Source organism: Nymphaea colorata, chromosome 12 (genome assembly GCF_008831285.2).
Source record: "Nymphaea colorata isolate Beijing-Zhang1983 chromosome 12, ASM883128v2, whole genome shotgun sequence".
Taxonomy (NCBI): domain Eukaryota; kingdom Viridiplantae; phylum Streptophyta; class Magnoliopsida; order Nymphaeales; family Nymphaeaceae; genus Nymphaea; species Nymphaea colorata.
In genome coordinates, this window is record NC_045149.1 from 4,719,404 (window position 1) to 4,735,808 (window position 16,405).

The window sequence follows — 16,405 nt, forward strand, 5'->3', positions numbered from 1 at the left end:
GATATCAACAGTTTGTTCTCCAGAGGCCACATGAGTTGTAAAGACCACTCCTTGAACTAAATCACGAATCTAATGATAGTCTACTTCAATGTGTTTAGTTCTTTAGTGAAAAACCGGGTTATTTGCAATGTAGGTGGTTGTCCTATTATCACAAAACATTGTCATAGGTAGTGGAACTAGAATGTCAATGCTTTCAAGCATGGATATGACCCATGTCATTTCTGCTGCCATTTGAGCCATGACCCTATATTCCGACTTAGCGTTGGACTTTGAGACCACATTCTGTTTCTTGCTCCTCCAGAATATAAGATTCCCTCCTACAAAAACAAAAAACCCAGTAGTAGATTTTTTATCTTCAATAGATCCTGCATAGTCTGCATCACTATAGGCTTGGACATCTAAGATTTTCCATTTCTTGAATAGTAATCGTTTACTAGGAAAAATTTTAAGTATTTGAGTATCATCAATGCAGCTTTCCAATGGATATTTCTTGGTTTTTTCATGAACTGACTCATCTTTCCCATTGCAAAACTAATATCTGGTCTTGTAACTGTGACATAAAGAAGCTTTCCAATTAAAGATCCATATGCCTTAGATTCTACAGATTCTGACTGCTCATCATGTAGGTGCAATCGTGGATTCATGGGAATGGTGGCAGGTTTTGCCCCCAACATTCCTGTTTATTGCCACAAGTCTAAAATGTATTTCATTTGAGAGAGAACTATTCCTTCCTTACTACGAGCCGCCTCTATCCCACGAAAATATCTCAAGTGTCCAAGATCTTTTGTAACAAAGTGCTTTTGAAAAAAAATCTTTGGTCTTAGATATACTTTGTTTATAGTTGCCGGTCATGATAATATCATTAACATATACTGCCAAAATAACCATACCCAACGCTCCCTTCTTAACAAACACTGAATGATCAAGAGGTGACATCTGGAATCCACTCTGTGAGACAATATCAGATAGTTTATGAAACCATGCACGAGGACTTTGTTTTGGTCTGTATATGGCCTTCCGCAATTTGCACACCTTCCTACACTTCCCCTGAACCTTGAAGCCAGGTGGTTGTTGCATATAAACCATCTCCTCAAGATCGCTATACAAGAATCCATTTTTGACATACAATTGATGCATCTGCCCGTCATAGTGAATTGCAAGAGAAATCAAGAGGCGAATGGTGCCTAATCGGGCAACCGGTGAGAAGGTGTCAAAGAAATCAATATCATAGGTATGAGTATATCCTTTTGTGACCAGTCGAGCTTTATAGCGTTCAAGGGTACATCTGCATGGTATTTGACAGTAAATACCAATTTGAAACCAACAATGTCACAATCCTAAAGGAGGAACAACAAAGTCCCATGTATGGCATTCCTGTAAAGTATGTATCTCCTTTTCCATAGCATGGCGCCAGTTAGGGTCCAATAATTCTTGTTGATGATTTGTCGGGGCAGTATGAATAGATAGAGCATGAATAATTGCCGCACCTTGTCACTAACATAGTCAGAGGTCACAAATTGTGAAATGGGGTGGATGGTGCATTGACATTTGCCCTTCTGCAAGGCAATAAGGAGATCCTACGAGTCAAAGATAACCGAAGGTGAGGAATCATGCACACTTACCTCAGGAGAGGATGGTGGAGGAGACCCATGTGAGAGACCCTGTTGACGAGAGTATACCAAAGGAGGATCCAAAAAACAATTTTGGGGTGGTGATGGTGGACTTGGAAGGGACATAAGGGGGAAAGGTGGGATTGGCGAAGGACACTGAGGGAGCCTCTGAGAGCAGGGGGTAGATGGGCATGGGAAATATGGACGAGACTCAAAGAATGTGATGCCTGCACTGACATAGTCTTTCTGGGTGGTAGGGTTAAAGCACTTATAGCCTCGTTGGTTATTGGGATAACCAATGAAGAAACATTTTTGGGCTTGGGCAGCAAGTTTATCTCGCTTTGGGCCAAGGAAATGAACAAAGCACGTGCAACCAAATACACGAGGTAGAGTTTGAAACAATGGACGATCATGGTAAAGCATTTGAATTAGAATTTTGTAAAGTATAGAAAAGGATGGTAGGCAATTAATAAGATAATATGCAGTTAGGATTGCATCCCCTAAAAAATAAGATGGCACATGGCTCTATATCATGAGAGTACGAGCAACTTCCATCAAATGTCAGTGCTTTCTCTCTGCAACACCATTCTGTTGTGAGGTATGTGGATAGGTGAATTGAGGAACAATTTCATGTTTTGAGTAAAATTGTAATAAAATAGATGATTTGAATGTCAGAGCATACACTGCGAACATACTTAACTCCAAATCGATTCTTTAATTCAATAATAAGATTTTGAAGGTTATATATATAGCTGCAGAAAGTTCATTCAGCAGGAAACCCCAACTAACATGAGGGAAAGCATCAACTACGACAAGATAATACCAAAATTTAGACTTGCTAGCAGTACGACTAGGCCCCCACACATCGACATGAAGTAAATCAAACATACTATGACTTGAAGGACTTAGACTTGACGGAAAACTACTCCTAGTGTGCTTCCCAAGTTGACAGAGTGACTCTGACATCGAAAGTTGAGGAAACAAGCAATGAAGTTTTGACACCGATGGATGCCAAAGTCTGAGATGCCACTGAAGACTAGTAGGTTTGGATGGGACTGAGGTAGCAGCTATACCCATGAGCTCGGACAGAAAATTGACTCCCTTTTGTTCATGGCCTTCACCAATCATCCTCATAGTCTGCAAGTCCTAAAACCAACACAAACTATGATAAAAAATGACTCTACGGTTCAAATCATGAGCCAATTCTTTAACTGAGAGAAGGTTAGTGGGAAAGTCAAGAGCAAACAACACGTTATTAGCAGTTGAATAATCAGAAAATTTTCACACTGCCCTAGCCGATAATAGGAGAGAATCTCCCATCTGCAAACTTCACCTGTCTAGGTTGAGGAAAATGGTGAAGTATAGTAAATAAGTTTGGTTGACTGCAAAAATGCTTGGACGCACCAAAATCAATAATCCATGAGATACCTAGATTTTGGGTTTGCATAGTGGTGGAAAAGGAGGAATCACCCACAACTGTAGAAGCCAATGCGAAAGAGGAGGCTTTCTGAGTCAGAAATTGTTCATATTCAGATTTACTAATACTAACTGTGACCTTTTCTGCAGTTGATTTTGTATCGTTATCATCAACATGTGAAGCCTTGGGGATATGAGTAGAACCCTTGAGTTGTGATGCCTTAGAGCATCGATTCAGCATGGCGATTGGGCGACCATGTTTATTCCAGCATCTATCTTCTAAATGTCCAAGTCTTCTACAAAAAGTGCATTGAAATCTACCACAACCACCTCTTGAGCTACAACCACCTCCCCCTCTACTGAAGGCCTGCCCATGACCTCCTAAGACAACTAATGTTGAACAGGGTGCATCTGTTGAGGATGGAGAGAGAGTCACAACCAGATGACTTGGCCTGTTATAGGCCTCAACAAGGTCTGGAATTTCAACCCCAGTCAACATTTGGGCTTTGGCAATTGCAAAATCAGTAGATAACCCAGATAAAAATTTCACCACCATGTGCAGCTCAAAGTGAGTTTTGTAGCTGACAAGAGGGATGTAGCACTTTGAGTCTTTCATAGGCTAATTTTACTGAAGTAAAATACTGGGCCAAATTTGAGTCACCCTATTGGAGTTTAAGAAGTTCTTTTTCAACCTACAAAATTTTGTTCATATTCTTATCGTGGGAGTAAGTTTGCTTCAAAAATTCCCCCATATGTTTGACAGAGGTATAATATGCAATAGTAGGAGTGATGTGTGCCTGCATATTATTCATATTCTATGACATAACCATATTATTATCTTCCTCCCTTGTAGAATATTTTCCTGACTTAGGGGTACCTCCTCCTCAATAACATGTTTCTTTCTATGCCCCTTAACAAACATCATAAATACATGGGACTAGATTTCATAGTTTGACCCATCTAGCTTCACAGTAGACCCAAATGAAAGAAGATTCCCTAATATTTTATATGCTCGTTGCGTATCAGCTGTAGTATCCCTCTACTCCATAGCGTAGATTAAAACAAAATATAATGGTACTTTACGTAAACTGCTGAACCAGGAATAATATAAACGTGCAGGCTGAACACTTCACTTAACAGATTTTAACTTCTGTATATTAACGTGCAGGTAGCATAACATCTACACCAAAAGTCTCAATATCATGAAATTGTTACCACATAACATCTAATGATCATGTCCACGAGACGCACTTCACCCAGCAGTCCTCCACTTGGCTGCTTTCATCATATAACAACATCAGTCCATAAGATTTTAGACGACGTAGACTCCCACACAGTTGCGCCACTTTTTCCTGTTGGTATCCATGACTAGAGTCTATTCATGCATATTCCTGAGCATGAATAGACTCCTTCACACACGCTCCCTGCTGATGGTAGCAGGCCAAAACAAACAAAAGAAGAATGGAGGAGAGAAAAGAGAAGAGGAGGTCACCGAAAGTTTGACGATTGGTCGCCGGAAGTTTGTAGGGATCACACTGCAGGTTCTGATACCATGTTAACGTTGAAGAGAGAATAAAACTCGAAATCTATTGATTACTTACCCTAACCCTTACTTAAGGGAGAATTAGGGCACAAAGCATAATTACATTGTAAACCATAAAGATATTAAAAATAATTAAAAAATTGTCAGGTTTTTTAATGTTCAAAAAAACTACCTCATCATCAACAGTTGGCATAGGCCCGATCTGTCTATTGTGTACAAATAACTTGTCTACTACAAGACCACACGCCAGGAAGAAGAAAGAAAAGAGAGAGAGAAAAGGAGAAGACGACAAAGATTTTAACGTGGTTCGACCTTTGGTCTACGTCCACGAAGGAAGGTGTCTCTTTCTTGTTTATTTTACAAGACAAGAGACTCTCTTTTATAGTCAATTTTCATGACCATCAATTCCATATTCGTTGGGATTTGATTTGATTACAGAATCGCTAATCCCATATTTGTTGGGATTAGATTTGATTACAGAATCACTAATCCCTTATTTGTTGGGATTAGATTTGATTACAAAATCACACGTTTCCTCTTTTTCAGTTGCTATACATAGATGATCCTCATCTTTTGTAGCAGACTTAATAGCCTGAGCGTTATTTTTGGTAGGGACATGATTTGTGGATCTGATATGGGCGAGATCTCCTCCAGCTGTAGATGTGCGATGCAGTGGTTTAATATCCCCCTCAAGATGAACGCTCGGGAAAGAGCATTAAGCTTGAATCTAAGATTGTCAAAAGTAGATTGAGCAAGTGGCTTGGTGAGGATGTCTGTGAGCTGATCAGCACTATGTATATAGTGGACTTGAAGATGATTCTTGGCAATATGATCGCGAACAAAGTGAACATCAATCTCAATATGTTTGCTTCTATTATGAAAAACCGGATTAGCGGAGAGAGAGGCAGCACTGATGTTGTCACACCATAGACGAGGAACGTGTGGCATATTAATATGTAATTCCTTGAGTAAAAACGTGAGCCATAAAACCTCAGAAGAACAGGAAGATAGAGCACGGTATTTAACTTCAGTGCTAGATTGAGCAACAGTAGGCTGTTTGCGGGCAGATCAAGAAACAAGAGATGATCCTATAAAGATGGCAAAATCATCAGTGGACTTACGATCATCAATGTTGCCAGCCTAGTCTGCATCAGTGTAAGCATCAATGTAAAAAGTGGTGGCCGGCTTTAACAGAAGACCGCAAGATAGGGTGGCCTTGACATAACGTAAATGCGCTTGACAGCAGTCATGTGAATAGTAGTAGGTTGTTGCATGTATTGACACACTTTGTTGACAGCAAATGAGAGATCAGGTTGTGTTAGCGTAAGGTATTACAGTGCACCAACAAGTTGCCGATATGGAGTGGGATCGGAAAGAGGCTCCCCAGCGTGTTTTGACAGATTTAAAGTGGTCGACATAGGCGTGCAGTGAGGTTTTGCATCAATTTGCTTTCTGCAGAAGGTCAAGCATATACTTTTCTTGAGAAAGAAAGAAACCCATGGAGGAGAAAGTCACTTGAATGCCCAAAAAATAGTGTAGGAGGCCAAGATCTTTAATGCCAAATTCTTGATCTAGAGTATGCATGATGGACTTGATCATAGTATCATTATTTCCTGTAATAATAATATCATCAACATAGATCAAGATATATAAAGTTGAATCAGATCGCACCCGCAAAAAAAAAGAGGAATCCACTTTTGAGCCGACGAACCCAAATGTGACCAAGAAATTAGTAAGCCGTTGGAACCAAGCACGGGGAGACTGTTTTAAACCATAAATAGCCTTATGCAGTTGACAAACATGATGAGGAAAACGATCATCGATGAAGCCCGGTGGTTGAGCCATATATACCTTCTCAGTAAGAACACCATGAAGGAAAGCATTGTGAACATCAAGTTGTCGAACAGTCCAGCCAAAAGTAATGGCAATAATGAGAAGAACACGTATAGAAGTGTGTTTGACTACGGAACTGAAGGTTTCAAAGTAGTCAATACCATGTTCTTGAGTATAGCCCTTAGCCACTAAGCGAGCCTTGTATCTTTCTAGAGTGCCATCAGCTTTTCTTTTAATACGAAAAACTCATTTCGAGTCAATGATATTAGCAGAGGGAGGTGGTGATACAAGATTTCATGTATGATTCTTGTGTAGAGCTGCAAGTTCATCTTTCATGGCTTGAACCCAATAAGTGTGCTTCAAGGCTTGAGACGCAGTACGAGGTTCAGTTTCAGAGATTAGATGGGTGAGATGAACTGCAGGAAGGGGATATTTGGAGATGGTGTAGGTTTTTGGCTTAAGAGAACCAGTTTGGGACCGAGTGAGTATGTGGTGAGAGCGATGCGGTCTAGGGGGTGGTGAAGGGTTCGGCGGTGAAGGATGAGGTGGTGAATTGGTAGGTGAGGGTGTAGGTTCAGATTGTGTATCCTGAACGATGTTGGACGGTGAATGAATGGGAGTGAGTGGTGGTGGGGATGATGTAGTATTTGGTGAATGGTGCACGGGTGTGAGAGAGGAACGGTTTAAGAGAGGTGGTATGTTTGGGGAGGGCATAGTAATGACTAGAGGCAGTGGAGGTTTACTTGGTGTAGGTTGGGCTGGTGATGCCATGGTTTTAAAGGGATATACACTTTCATCAAAAACCACGTGTCTGCAGATAAGAAGTTTGCTCGTATCTCGATCAAAGCAAATGTATCCTTTGTGCATGCTGCTATATCCAAAAAAGACATGTTGCTTGCTGTGAAACTGCAGTTTATGAGTGTTGAAATCACGTAGACAAGGATAGCAGACACATCCAAAAACCTTTAGAAACTTATAATCAGGAGATTGTTTGAACAAAACTTGATATGGTGACTTCATTTTGAGAACCCGTGTTGGCATTCTATTGATCAAGAAAACAACAACTCTAAAGGCAAAGTCCCAATACTTATAAGGTAAATTTGCATGTGCAAGTAGAGTTAATCCAATGTCAACAATATGCCTGTGTTTGCTTTCTATGCTGCCATTTTGTTGGTGAGCATGTGGGCACGTAACTCTATGAACAATACCAATTTGTTTGAGATAGGTGGAAACAGTGCGATATTCTCCTCCCCAATCGCTTTGAACAGCCTTGATTTTTCGATCAAATTGACGTTCTACCATAACTTGAAACGTTTTAAAGATGGAAAGAACATCTGATCTACTTTTGATAATATATATCCAAGAGAAATGAGATAAGGCATCAATGAAATTAACATAATAGCTATAACCATGCACAGATGTGGTAGCAGTCGGTCCCCAAACATCAGTAAAAATCAAATCAAGTGGAGCATTAATCTTATGTAATGTCTGAGCAAAAGAAAGAGTATGACTTTTTCCTTTTTGGCATGCATCGCATACTTGATTATGAGATTTGCCATCAATAGGTAAGTCAAATTTATTCAAAACATGCATCACAATTCTAAAATCAGGATGTCCCAAACTACTATGCCAATCACCAACCGAGACCCGTTCTCCTACAAGTGCTGTTTTCTGGTAGGCTCCATGTTGTTGTAACTTCAGCTGATACAATCCTCTTTTATTTGCTCGCTCCAGAAGTTTCTCCCCTGTTGTCCGATTCTTAACATAGCACGATTTGCATCAAATTCAAAGACAACGTTATTGTCACGGGCAAATTTATGCATAGATAGAAGATTTTTAGAGATGGTGGGAACATGCAGCACATTGTTTATAAAAAATTTTGAGGCTATGCTGTAGATAGAGACATTACTAACATTCTTGATTTGAAGACCAGTACCATTTCCAACTGTCAGCTGATCTTGCCCATGATATTCTGAGTGAACGGAGAGTTTGTTTAAGTCAGCCGTCACGTGATGCGTAGCACCGGTGTCGGGATACTAGAATCCATCATCTGTTTGAGGTATGGTTTCCATATGATAAGCTTTTGGGGATGAAGATCCCTTTTGGAACTTGTATAACTTGCAGCTCAATGCACCATGTCCTGATTTCCTGCAAGCTTGACATACGGTTCGACATTGGGAAGCGAAGTGGCCACGATTTCTGCAGGCATGACAACTGACATTTTTATCCTGAGGACGGATTCCTGAACGCCCTTTTTGCTGCTCATTTCTTCCATGGTAATTGGGATTCTTGAAGTTTTGTCGGTGGGCTACATAGGCTGAAGGATCCTCAACGTTTCCAGACTTTGCAATTTCAGATTCTTGAATAAGAAGCAAAGAATATAATTCTTCCAGGTTTATGGGATCGACGTGAGTGCGCAAAGAAACTTTCAGGGTGCCATATTCATCAGTAGGAAGACCCGAAAGAATATTCATGACAAGATCCTCCTCATCTACTGGTTTGGAAGCCATGGCTAGCTGATGAGTTACACCTTTAACTTTGTGAAAATATGTTGTTATGGATTCATTTCCCTTTTTCAGGTTTTGCAGTGCAGATTTAAGTTGTTGCACCTTTGCTCTAGATTGAGCAACATAGATGCATTTTATGGTAGTCCAGACTTTGTATGACGAGTCAAGACCTACAACTTGACTATGGATGACTTCACTAAGCGACGAAATGATCCAACTTAACAATAGTTGGTCACCTCGATGTCATTCCAAGAAGGCTGGATTTAAGATAGTTCTTTTGTCATCTTCACTAGGCAAGAACTCGTCTGGGCATTTGAAATGACCCATCAATATATCCCATCATCTTATAACTCCTAAGCATATGAATGAATTGAGATTCCCAAAGCAAGTAGTTGTCGGAAGATAGTTTGATGGATAAAAAATGCTGAAGACTAGTTGGGGCAGGTATGACAGAGGAGATCAGACCTAAAAATGGCAAATTCATGTTGTCGAAACCAGACTTGGTTGATGCTGCAGTTGTGCTGTAAGAGTCTCCTTTTGGAATTGCTTGTTAATTTGCCATTTAGTCTAGATATTTGTACGCAATTTTGGATTCTATGATGGCCTGAAACCAAAATTACTCTTAATATAAAAACGTAGTATCCCCTATGTCATATGTAGAGGAAAAGAATTTCAACGGTCTTCTCTTTCCCATTTGAGAGAGATCACATACTACGAAGAGGCCTTCAAAGATATTGCCGCCATATTTTGTCGTTGCTTTCTTCGAGATGGATTCGGGTATGTTTCGGGTTTGATTCTTATTATAATTTGATGGTTCAGCATGAACATGCATACTTAGAAATATTTGGTTCTATCAACAAGAACAATGTTCGAAATTCAGGATGTTTCCAAGTTATCTTGTACTGGTCAAAATTGGGCTGTTACTTATGTAGACGATCCTTAAATAGGTAATGTCTTGGAATCACTTCCCTTCACTAAGATTTCCTAGTTGTTTTGGTTTGTGGTCATTTGTATTTGGGCCTAGTTTGGTCTTCGTTCTTTCTTTCCATTCTTGTTTTCTCTATATTTTGGTAATAAAGTACACGGGGTTTCTCTACCGCGCAGGTTGCGTTGGAGCATCTCGGAAGAGTTATCGGTATTTCAAAAGACATGTCCTGATATGAATCTTGGAACACAAATATTTTCTAAAAATTGTAACTTGATAGACGCAACCCTCATTCATGGCCAATTTCTATTCGTTACATTGGGTTTTGAATCCTAAGTCCAGTATGTTTCTCATTAGCTGAATTCATAATTCTTTCACTGTAGCGGATTGTTTAATGTATTCAACACTTGATCATAGAAATTATATATCGTTTAAGATACTCCTCCTTACCTATTTCGCTTTTGTGCTTTTTAATCAAGACATATTCATCAATTCCGGCATTACAAATTAATGTTTAGACAAATAGTGGTCCTTTTCAGTGATTAATCTATTAATTCTCAAATAGTTTCTCCTTTGGAATAACTCAAATACGATTGCCAAAAGCTTTATAACTTTCATGCTTGTAAGAACTCCTTTCTTACATTAAATTCACATCGTCATTATCATGATATGAATGCGGAACTATGCCCCCAACTCCAACTCGATTCTCTTGATGCACTAATTTATGTGACGTTAGGTTATAGAGATTAAGCTTAAAAGTGCTTCTAAAGCCAATGAGAGCATATTTCTTCATTTTCATTAAAATGTCCCTCTTCTGAAATATAATTAGCAATAAACTCAAAATTTGAAGCAATTTAACTTCAGTACTTACATTGAGCTTCATGTAGAGTTTTGGTATGTATGGACTTTGCGGACATCCTCTTTAGTTGATAACAACGATATTCATACCTTAAACCGATAAACTATTTGAGAGTTTCACTTTAGCATGCGCCTTTCCATTTAAATACTTGACCCTTGTAGAGTTACACCAGTTCATTTTATCGTGGTCCTTCGATTCCAAAAAAATCTTTTTGCAGTGAGCGTAGAGGTGATGGATGGACGGTGGTGGGAGCCACAGTGCGAGGACTGTACTGTGGATGGTACGGGAGAGGCCACGGATTAACAACAGACCAGGGTCAGTAGGAGTGGCAGAGGTGCAGCAACAGCTTTAAACAGAAGCTTGGCATATCGTTTCCTGTGCAAGAACTAGAAGCAAATTTGGAAGAACTGGACGCGGTGATTAAATTTTCGGTCTTGGTAAACGGTGAAACAAAGCTCCGGGGAATGAAGGGGCTTGTTTGAACACAAATAGGGACATCTACAACAACGAATGGGAAGAAAAAGTTCCCGGCTGACTCTGACTTGGATCAATTACCAGGCACGGAAAAAGGCCTCGTGGCCAGCATAGCACGTGTACCAACGTTCCCTGTTCCTTCGAATTATCAGGTTCGCCACTCGCATTATTGTCTTGGCACTTGCAAATCTTATTTATGTCCATTTCTGGTTAAACACTTGAAGCAAAGGAGAATGCAATAACACTTGCTTTTAGAAAAGAATGCTGTCTGCCACGGCATGTTAGTGAGCTTATGTAACGCATGAGCCTCGAAAGCATAGACGCGCATTTTTAACAGACAGAGTCGTCCATTTTGGATAATATTGTCATCAATGTGATGACAAACCAAACTTTAAAAATGACAATACATTGCTGCCAAACATATAGACACATTGCATTATGTAAAACTAATCATATGAAACAATGGCGTAATAGACGTACTTACATACAAACACATGGTTGTATCACCCATCATTCACACTTTCGCTTTAATTTCAACCGAGATGCCTGATGCGTACACCCAGATGGAAATGTAAAAGGAGGTGCGGACGGCCATTCATGGACAGTAACTGACGAATCTTCGGTCATCCAAGAAAGTAGGGCAGAAATATTCACCTCTTTGCCAGCCTGCTTGCATCTGGATGCATCAAAAGAGTAGGCTACGGACAAGCCAACTCAAACGAGATTTGCCTTCCATCTTTATGAAAACACACAACTATGTATGAACCCAGGGACACCTAAAGCGTATCAGCAGATCCACTTTTAAGCCTCTCCATTCGAGCTTGCAGCCCTGAAAGGGCCTTCTCATCCATTGGAAGAATGGTGGACGGAATAGAAACCTCAGCACTCTCAGAATCCAATCCATGTCCAAGCTGGTTCTCTTGTATGGACTTTGTAACAGATCCATTTGGATGCATCAGAGGCCGGCAGACGCCTTCACTGACTCCAGCAGCAACTGCTGCTTGTATGCTTTTCATTCTTTCTTTAAGGGCATCTAATCCACCAGCAGGTGCAACAGCTGCACAGAGAAAAAAAGTGTTAATCACATTATTTTCATGGCCATAAGATCAGATCAAGGATCATTTGTAATATAATATAGACATGCTGAATCCAGTGTACCAACAAAACTCATCTTTTAAGAAACCCAACCGATGTACCTGCAGGTATGCATCTGTCGTTGTTGACTTCATATTGCTCCCTTGAGTCAGAGTGATCACTATGCTTGCCAGGTGAACTTACCATATCCCTGCCAGAATCTATTGAATCACGGGATGCTTGAAGATTGGTTTGTGGAACTTCCGTTTTTATGTTCTGCAATTTCGCATGAACTGGAGAAAGCGGTGCTAGTTTTGGAGAAGAATGCATCAATGATACAGGAGGTGGTGTTGAAATCGGCAGGCTAGAAGGAGTTCGTCCAGCTGCTGCATTACTCTCCATCTACATGAACACCACAAGCAAAGAAGCCTTAGCGAGCATGTGAAGACATGATGGTTAAAACAAAATCCACACCTGTGCTAGACCATCTCTAATATATGTCCGAAAAGCTTCACTTGCATTCTGGAGCTGAGCAAATATATCGATCTGAAATGGATAAAGTACATGATCAATAAAATAGATTATGAACCATGAAATCTTGAACCACATAACAGGAAAAATGTAGCTTAGTCTAAAACTCTGCACATAACAAATGTACATAACAGGTCAAACATATGAAAGAAAATCAAACAGAACCTACCTTAAAAATCTATCTACCTTTACCAGCACCTGATAGTCAAAAGATGACCTTCCAACTACATATAGCATAACGTTGCACATTTTTACATCCTTAAGCTTGATAGGACATTTCTCTATGACATGAGGTTACACGTTCACATCTGTAAACTTGATAGCATCACTCTAGAGATTAATAAAATCCAACATATTTATCACTACCTGAGTGAGGTAAGTTAGTAATGTCATTATTTTGAAAGGAATGTAGACATATACAGGGCACCTCCACATGCCACAAATCCACCTCCATTCATAAAAAATATGTGTTGACAAAATCCAAAAGGACCTACTGAAGTATGTCACTGGATCAACTGGAACTTAACGACTGAGTCATATCAGCATGAAACTGAAAGTTCAGAAATCTAAACTCAAATAACATGTCAATGTAAAACAATTACGCTGTTGAGAATATACCAATTTCAATAATTTCCATTAAATTAGTAATTGCAACAAAGTATTGAGAATGACATTTTAGATGGATCATGGACTCAGCGAAGCACGGTACCAAATAGCCCAAGAACTTATGTATGAAATCTTTTGCAGCCTATTCCATTTCATAGGACTTAGCCAGATGCTCCATGTAGAAAAGTACAACAGAGCGGTACCTTAGGATATAACTGTGTCATACAATATAGTTCAAATAGGCCAGTAATGCCAGTATGCTTATACGCAATTTTTTCTTCTATTGAGAATAAACCAATTTCAACCACTTTCAAAAAATAGTAAGTGCAACAATGTAAAAGTGCATCTTTTGTAACTTATAAACAATAACCCAAACAATGTCATCTGTTGTAAGCAACAACGAAAGATCTCATGCACTCAGTCAAGTGTTGTATCAAATTGCCCAAGTACTTATGCATAACATCTTTCCAAAACATATTACGTTTCATAGAACTTAACCAGACAGATGCTCAAGTAAGAAAATTGTTAACAAAAGAACAGTACCTTAGGATACAATTGTGTTATACGATAAAGTTCAAACAGGCCAATGGTGCAAGTCTGTTTGTCTGCAATTTTCTTGAAAACAGCAGCTAGTTCTTGCTGCACAAGTATCACGTTAATGAATAAGTGTAAACACCAGCATGAAACTCATCTGACTTTCTAAACGATAAAAATTCAAACCCATGGATGCATGTTATGACACATCTAGTGCAGTTGTCTAAAATGCAAAACTAAAGGAAAAACAGTTACACGAGATCCTTGATCAGCTATAAAAGGAAATGGACTCATGTAATTTACCTTTAGTTGTGCATCAGCTGAATGAGTTGTTGTGGAGGGACTGTTGGAAGCAGAATCACCCCAGTGAGTCTGACCAACAGGACCTGATGGTGTCAACATTCTAGCTGCTGCAAGAGTCTGATATGTATATTAAACTTATTAGCATAGTAAGAACACATGGATCATGGATAAAATGTCCACATAACAAGTAAAAATTGACTTCCAAACCTGCAGGTTCAGATCAATATACGCAAGGATTATTGGCTGTGGTTCCATGTCTATAGGAACCATAGACAAGTGACCCTTAATTGCAGTTCCACGAAGTTTAACTAATTCGTGCAACACTGTCTTAACCATGCGCAGTGGTTTGTCATCGGCACCAGCCCTGACAAAATAGATTCTCGTATTAGAAAAACTACCCTGCTAACAAACTTTAATCAGCAGACATGCCAATACCTTTTGCGTATTTCTTCCATTCCCAACTCTTGCAGGTATACATGTATACTTTGCAGAATCCGGTCAAGATCAACATCATATATTGTACTCGGAAGTACCTGACAAGAGTGTCCTACATGATGAGTTCAAAGACAAAACTAATCTCAGATATGTCTAAACTACTAAAAAATAGATGTTACTTTTGTTAATTTGATGAGACATTTAACGACAAGCTCCGAAAACTTCTGGTTCCTGGCTGGCAAGGTATCTATTGATGCCGGTGATGGCCAACTTGAGGCATCTAACGGCTGCAAGAGGTTAATTAGCACAACAAATGATGATGTACGTTCAGCATTGTCCTGTAGGCACATAAGAAATTCATAAATATACAAAGTTACAACAGCACAAATACTTTGAAAAGGAAAAATGAAGCAGAAGAACTTAAGCTTACCAGAATTTTAAGCATCAAAACATTAAGGGCTTTTAGAAGTTGACTTCCATCATCCATCAAGGGAACTCGTTCATCCAGAAGCCATAAAAGCAGCTCCATGATGAGACTGTTAAGGGTACTCTCCTTAACAGCATGAGCAAGTCTTTTAATTTGAAACGTCTTCATTGAAAATAAACAAAGAAAAAAACAGTTACCAACAGAACTGAGATCAGGAAAACCCTTATGCACTTGCCTTGACTTGTGGGGCACAAAAGCAGAAAACCCAGATGAAGTAAACTACCAAAACATATCTTCGTCAGTTATCCTTTAGCAAAAAAAGAGTATATAATGTAGTAATGATGATGATATACCTGCATAAGTGTATTCAGTACATATTTACACGACCTTGAAGAGGCTCCAGCAAGACTAAAGTCAAATGCCTTTGGTACCTGCCAGCATCCAAATTCAGAAACCTACAGCAAATATTAATCTAACAGAAGAACAAGGAAAATGTAAATATAAGTACCTTAGCAGCAAGACAAGAAACAAGTCTATCTGCATCCTTCACAATATCATCAAGAGAACTATTTTCTGGATCATTTGTTGCAAGTGCCAGCTCATGGCATACAACTTTCATGCCTTCAACTGACTGCACATGCAAATGGAAGGACTTCCATACTTTAAACTAACAAATTTTAATATAAAATGGACATATTCAGAAAACCTCCACCAAATGTGAACAAGTGAATCAACCTTTCACTATAATTCCAACTTTTACAACCACACACTTTGGTCAAAAGCTAGAAATAGCCATATCAGAAGGCCTAAGGTTGTGCCTAGACAGTGGACCTAGAATAGGAACTAGGCAAGTCAATAAATCAAAAAAGAGAAAAGGAAAAAAATCTTGATTAAAAGTTAAACCATTATCAAACATGAATCCGTATGCTAAAAAATAACATGTCATAGAATTAGATACCATGCATACCAAATCGTACCAATTCAACAAATTTAAATATGATTTATCAACTTAACACACCATGGAAGAGTCTAAATCAAAAATATAAACATCACCGATATATTGAAAGATTGCAATAATTTTGAGAAAAAGGAACAAACAAGAAAACTAGAAAGAACTCTACATTTTAAAAAGAGCACCAAAAGATTTTATCATGAGTTTGGTTCTCTGACTCTCTAAGAGTCCGAAGAATTGTTTTCAATAAACAAAAAGGAAAGACCTGGACTAGAAAAATAGGGACTAAAAGGAGAGAAAATTAAAAGAGATTACATAAAAATAAATACAAAATGAAGATACGCACTGGCATTCAAGTAGCAAATGTTAAAAAAAC

General features: G+C 39.0%; 1 protein-coding gene across 4 annotated transcripts in view; it reads right to left on the reverse strand.

The window, feature by feature from the left end:
- Positions 1-11,575: 11,575 nt before the first annotated feature.
- LOC116266319 (protein MOR1) overlaps positions 11,576-16,405 on the reverse strand; it is a 43,367-nt gene continuing 38,537 nt past the window's right edge. For all 4 annotated transcript variants that reach the window (XM_031647481.2, XM_031647483.2, XM_031647482.2 and 1 more), the window contains exons 44-54: positions 15,586-15,708; positions 15,431-15,508; positions 15,081-15,239; positions 14,830-14,988; positions 14,651-14,748; positions 14,423-14,579; positions 14,216-14,332; positions 13,922-14,017; positions 12,716-12,787; positions 12,364-12,643; positions 11,576-12,224 (exon numbers count right to left, since the gene is read on the reverse strand). In XM_031647481.2, coding sequence (XP_031503341.1) covers positions 11,944-12,224; positions 12,364-12,643; positions 12,716-12,787; positions 13,922-14,017; positions 14,216-14,332; positions 14,423-14,579; positions 14,651-14,748; positions 14,830-14,988; positions 15,081-15,239; positions 15,431-15,508; positions 15,586-15,708 — 1,620 coding nt within the window. In that variant the 3' untranslated portion in view covers positions 11,576-11,943. The remainder of the gene's footprint in view (positions 12,225-12,363; positions 12,644-12,715; positions 12,788-13,921; positions 14,018-14,215; positions 14,333-14,422; positions 14,580-14,650; positions 14,749-14,829; positions 14,989-15,080; positions 15,240-15,430; positions 15,509-15,585; positions 15,709-16,405) is intronic.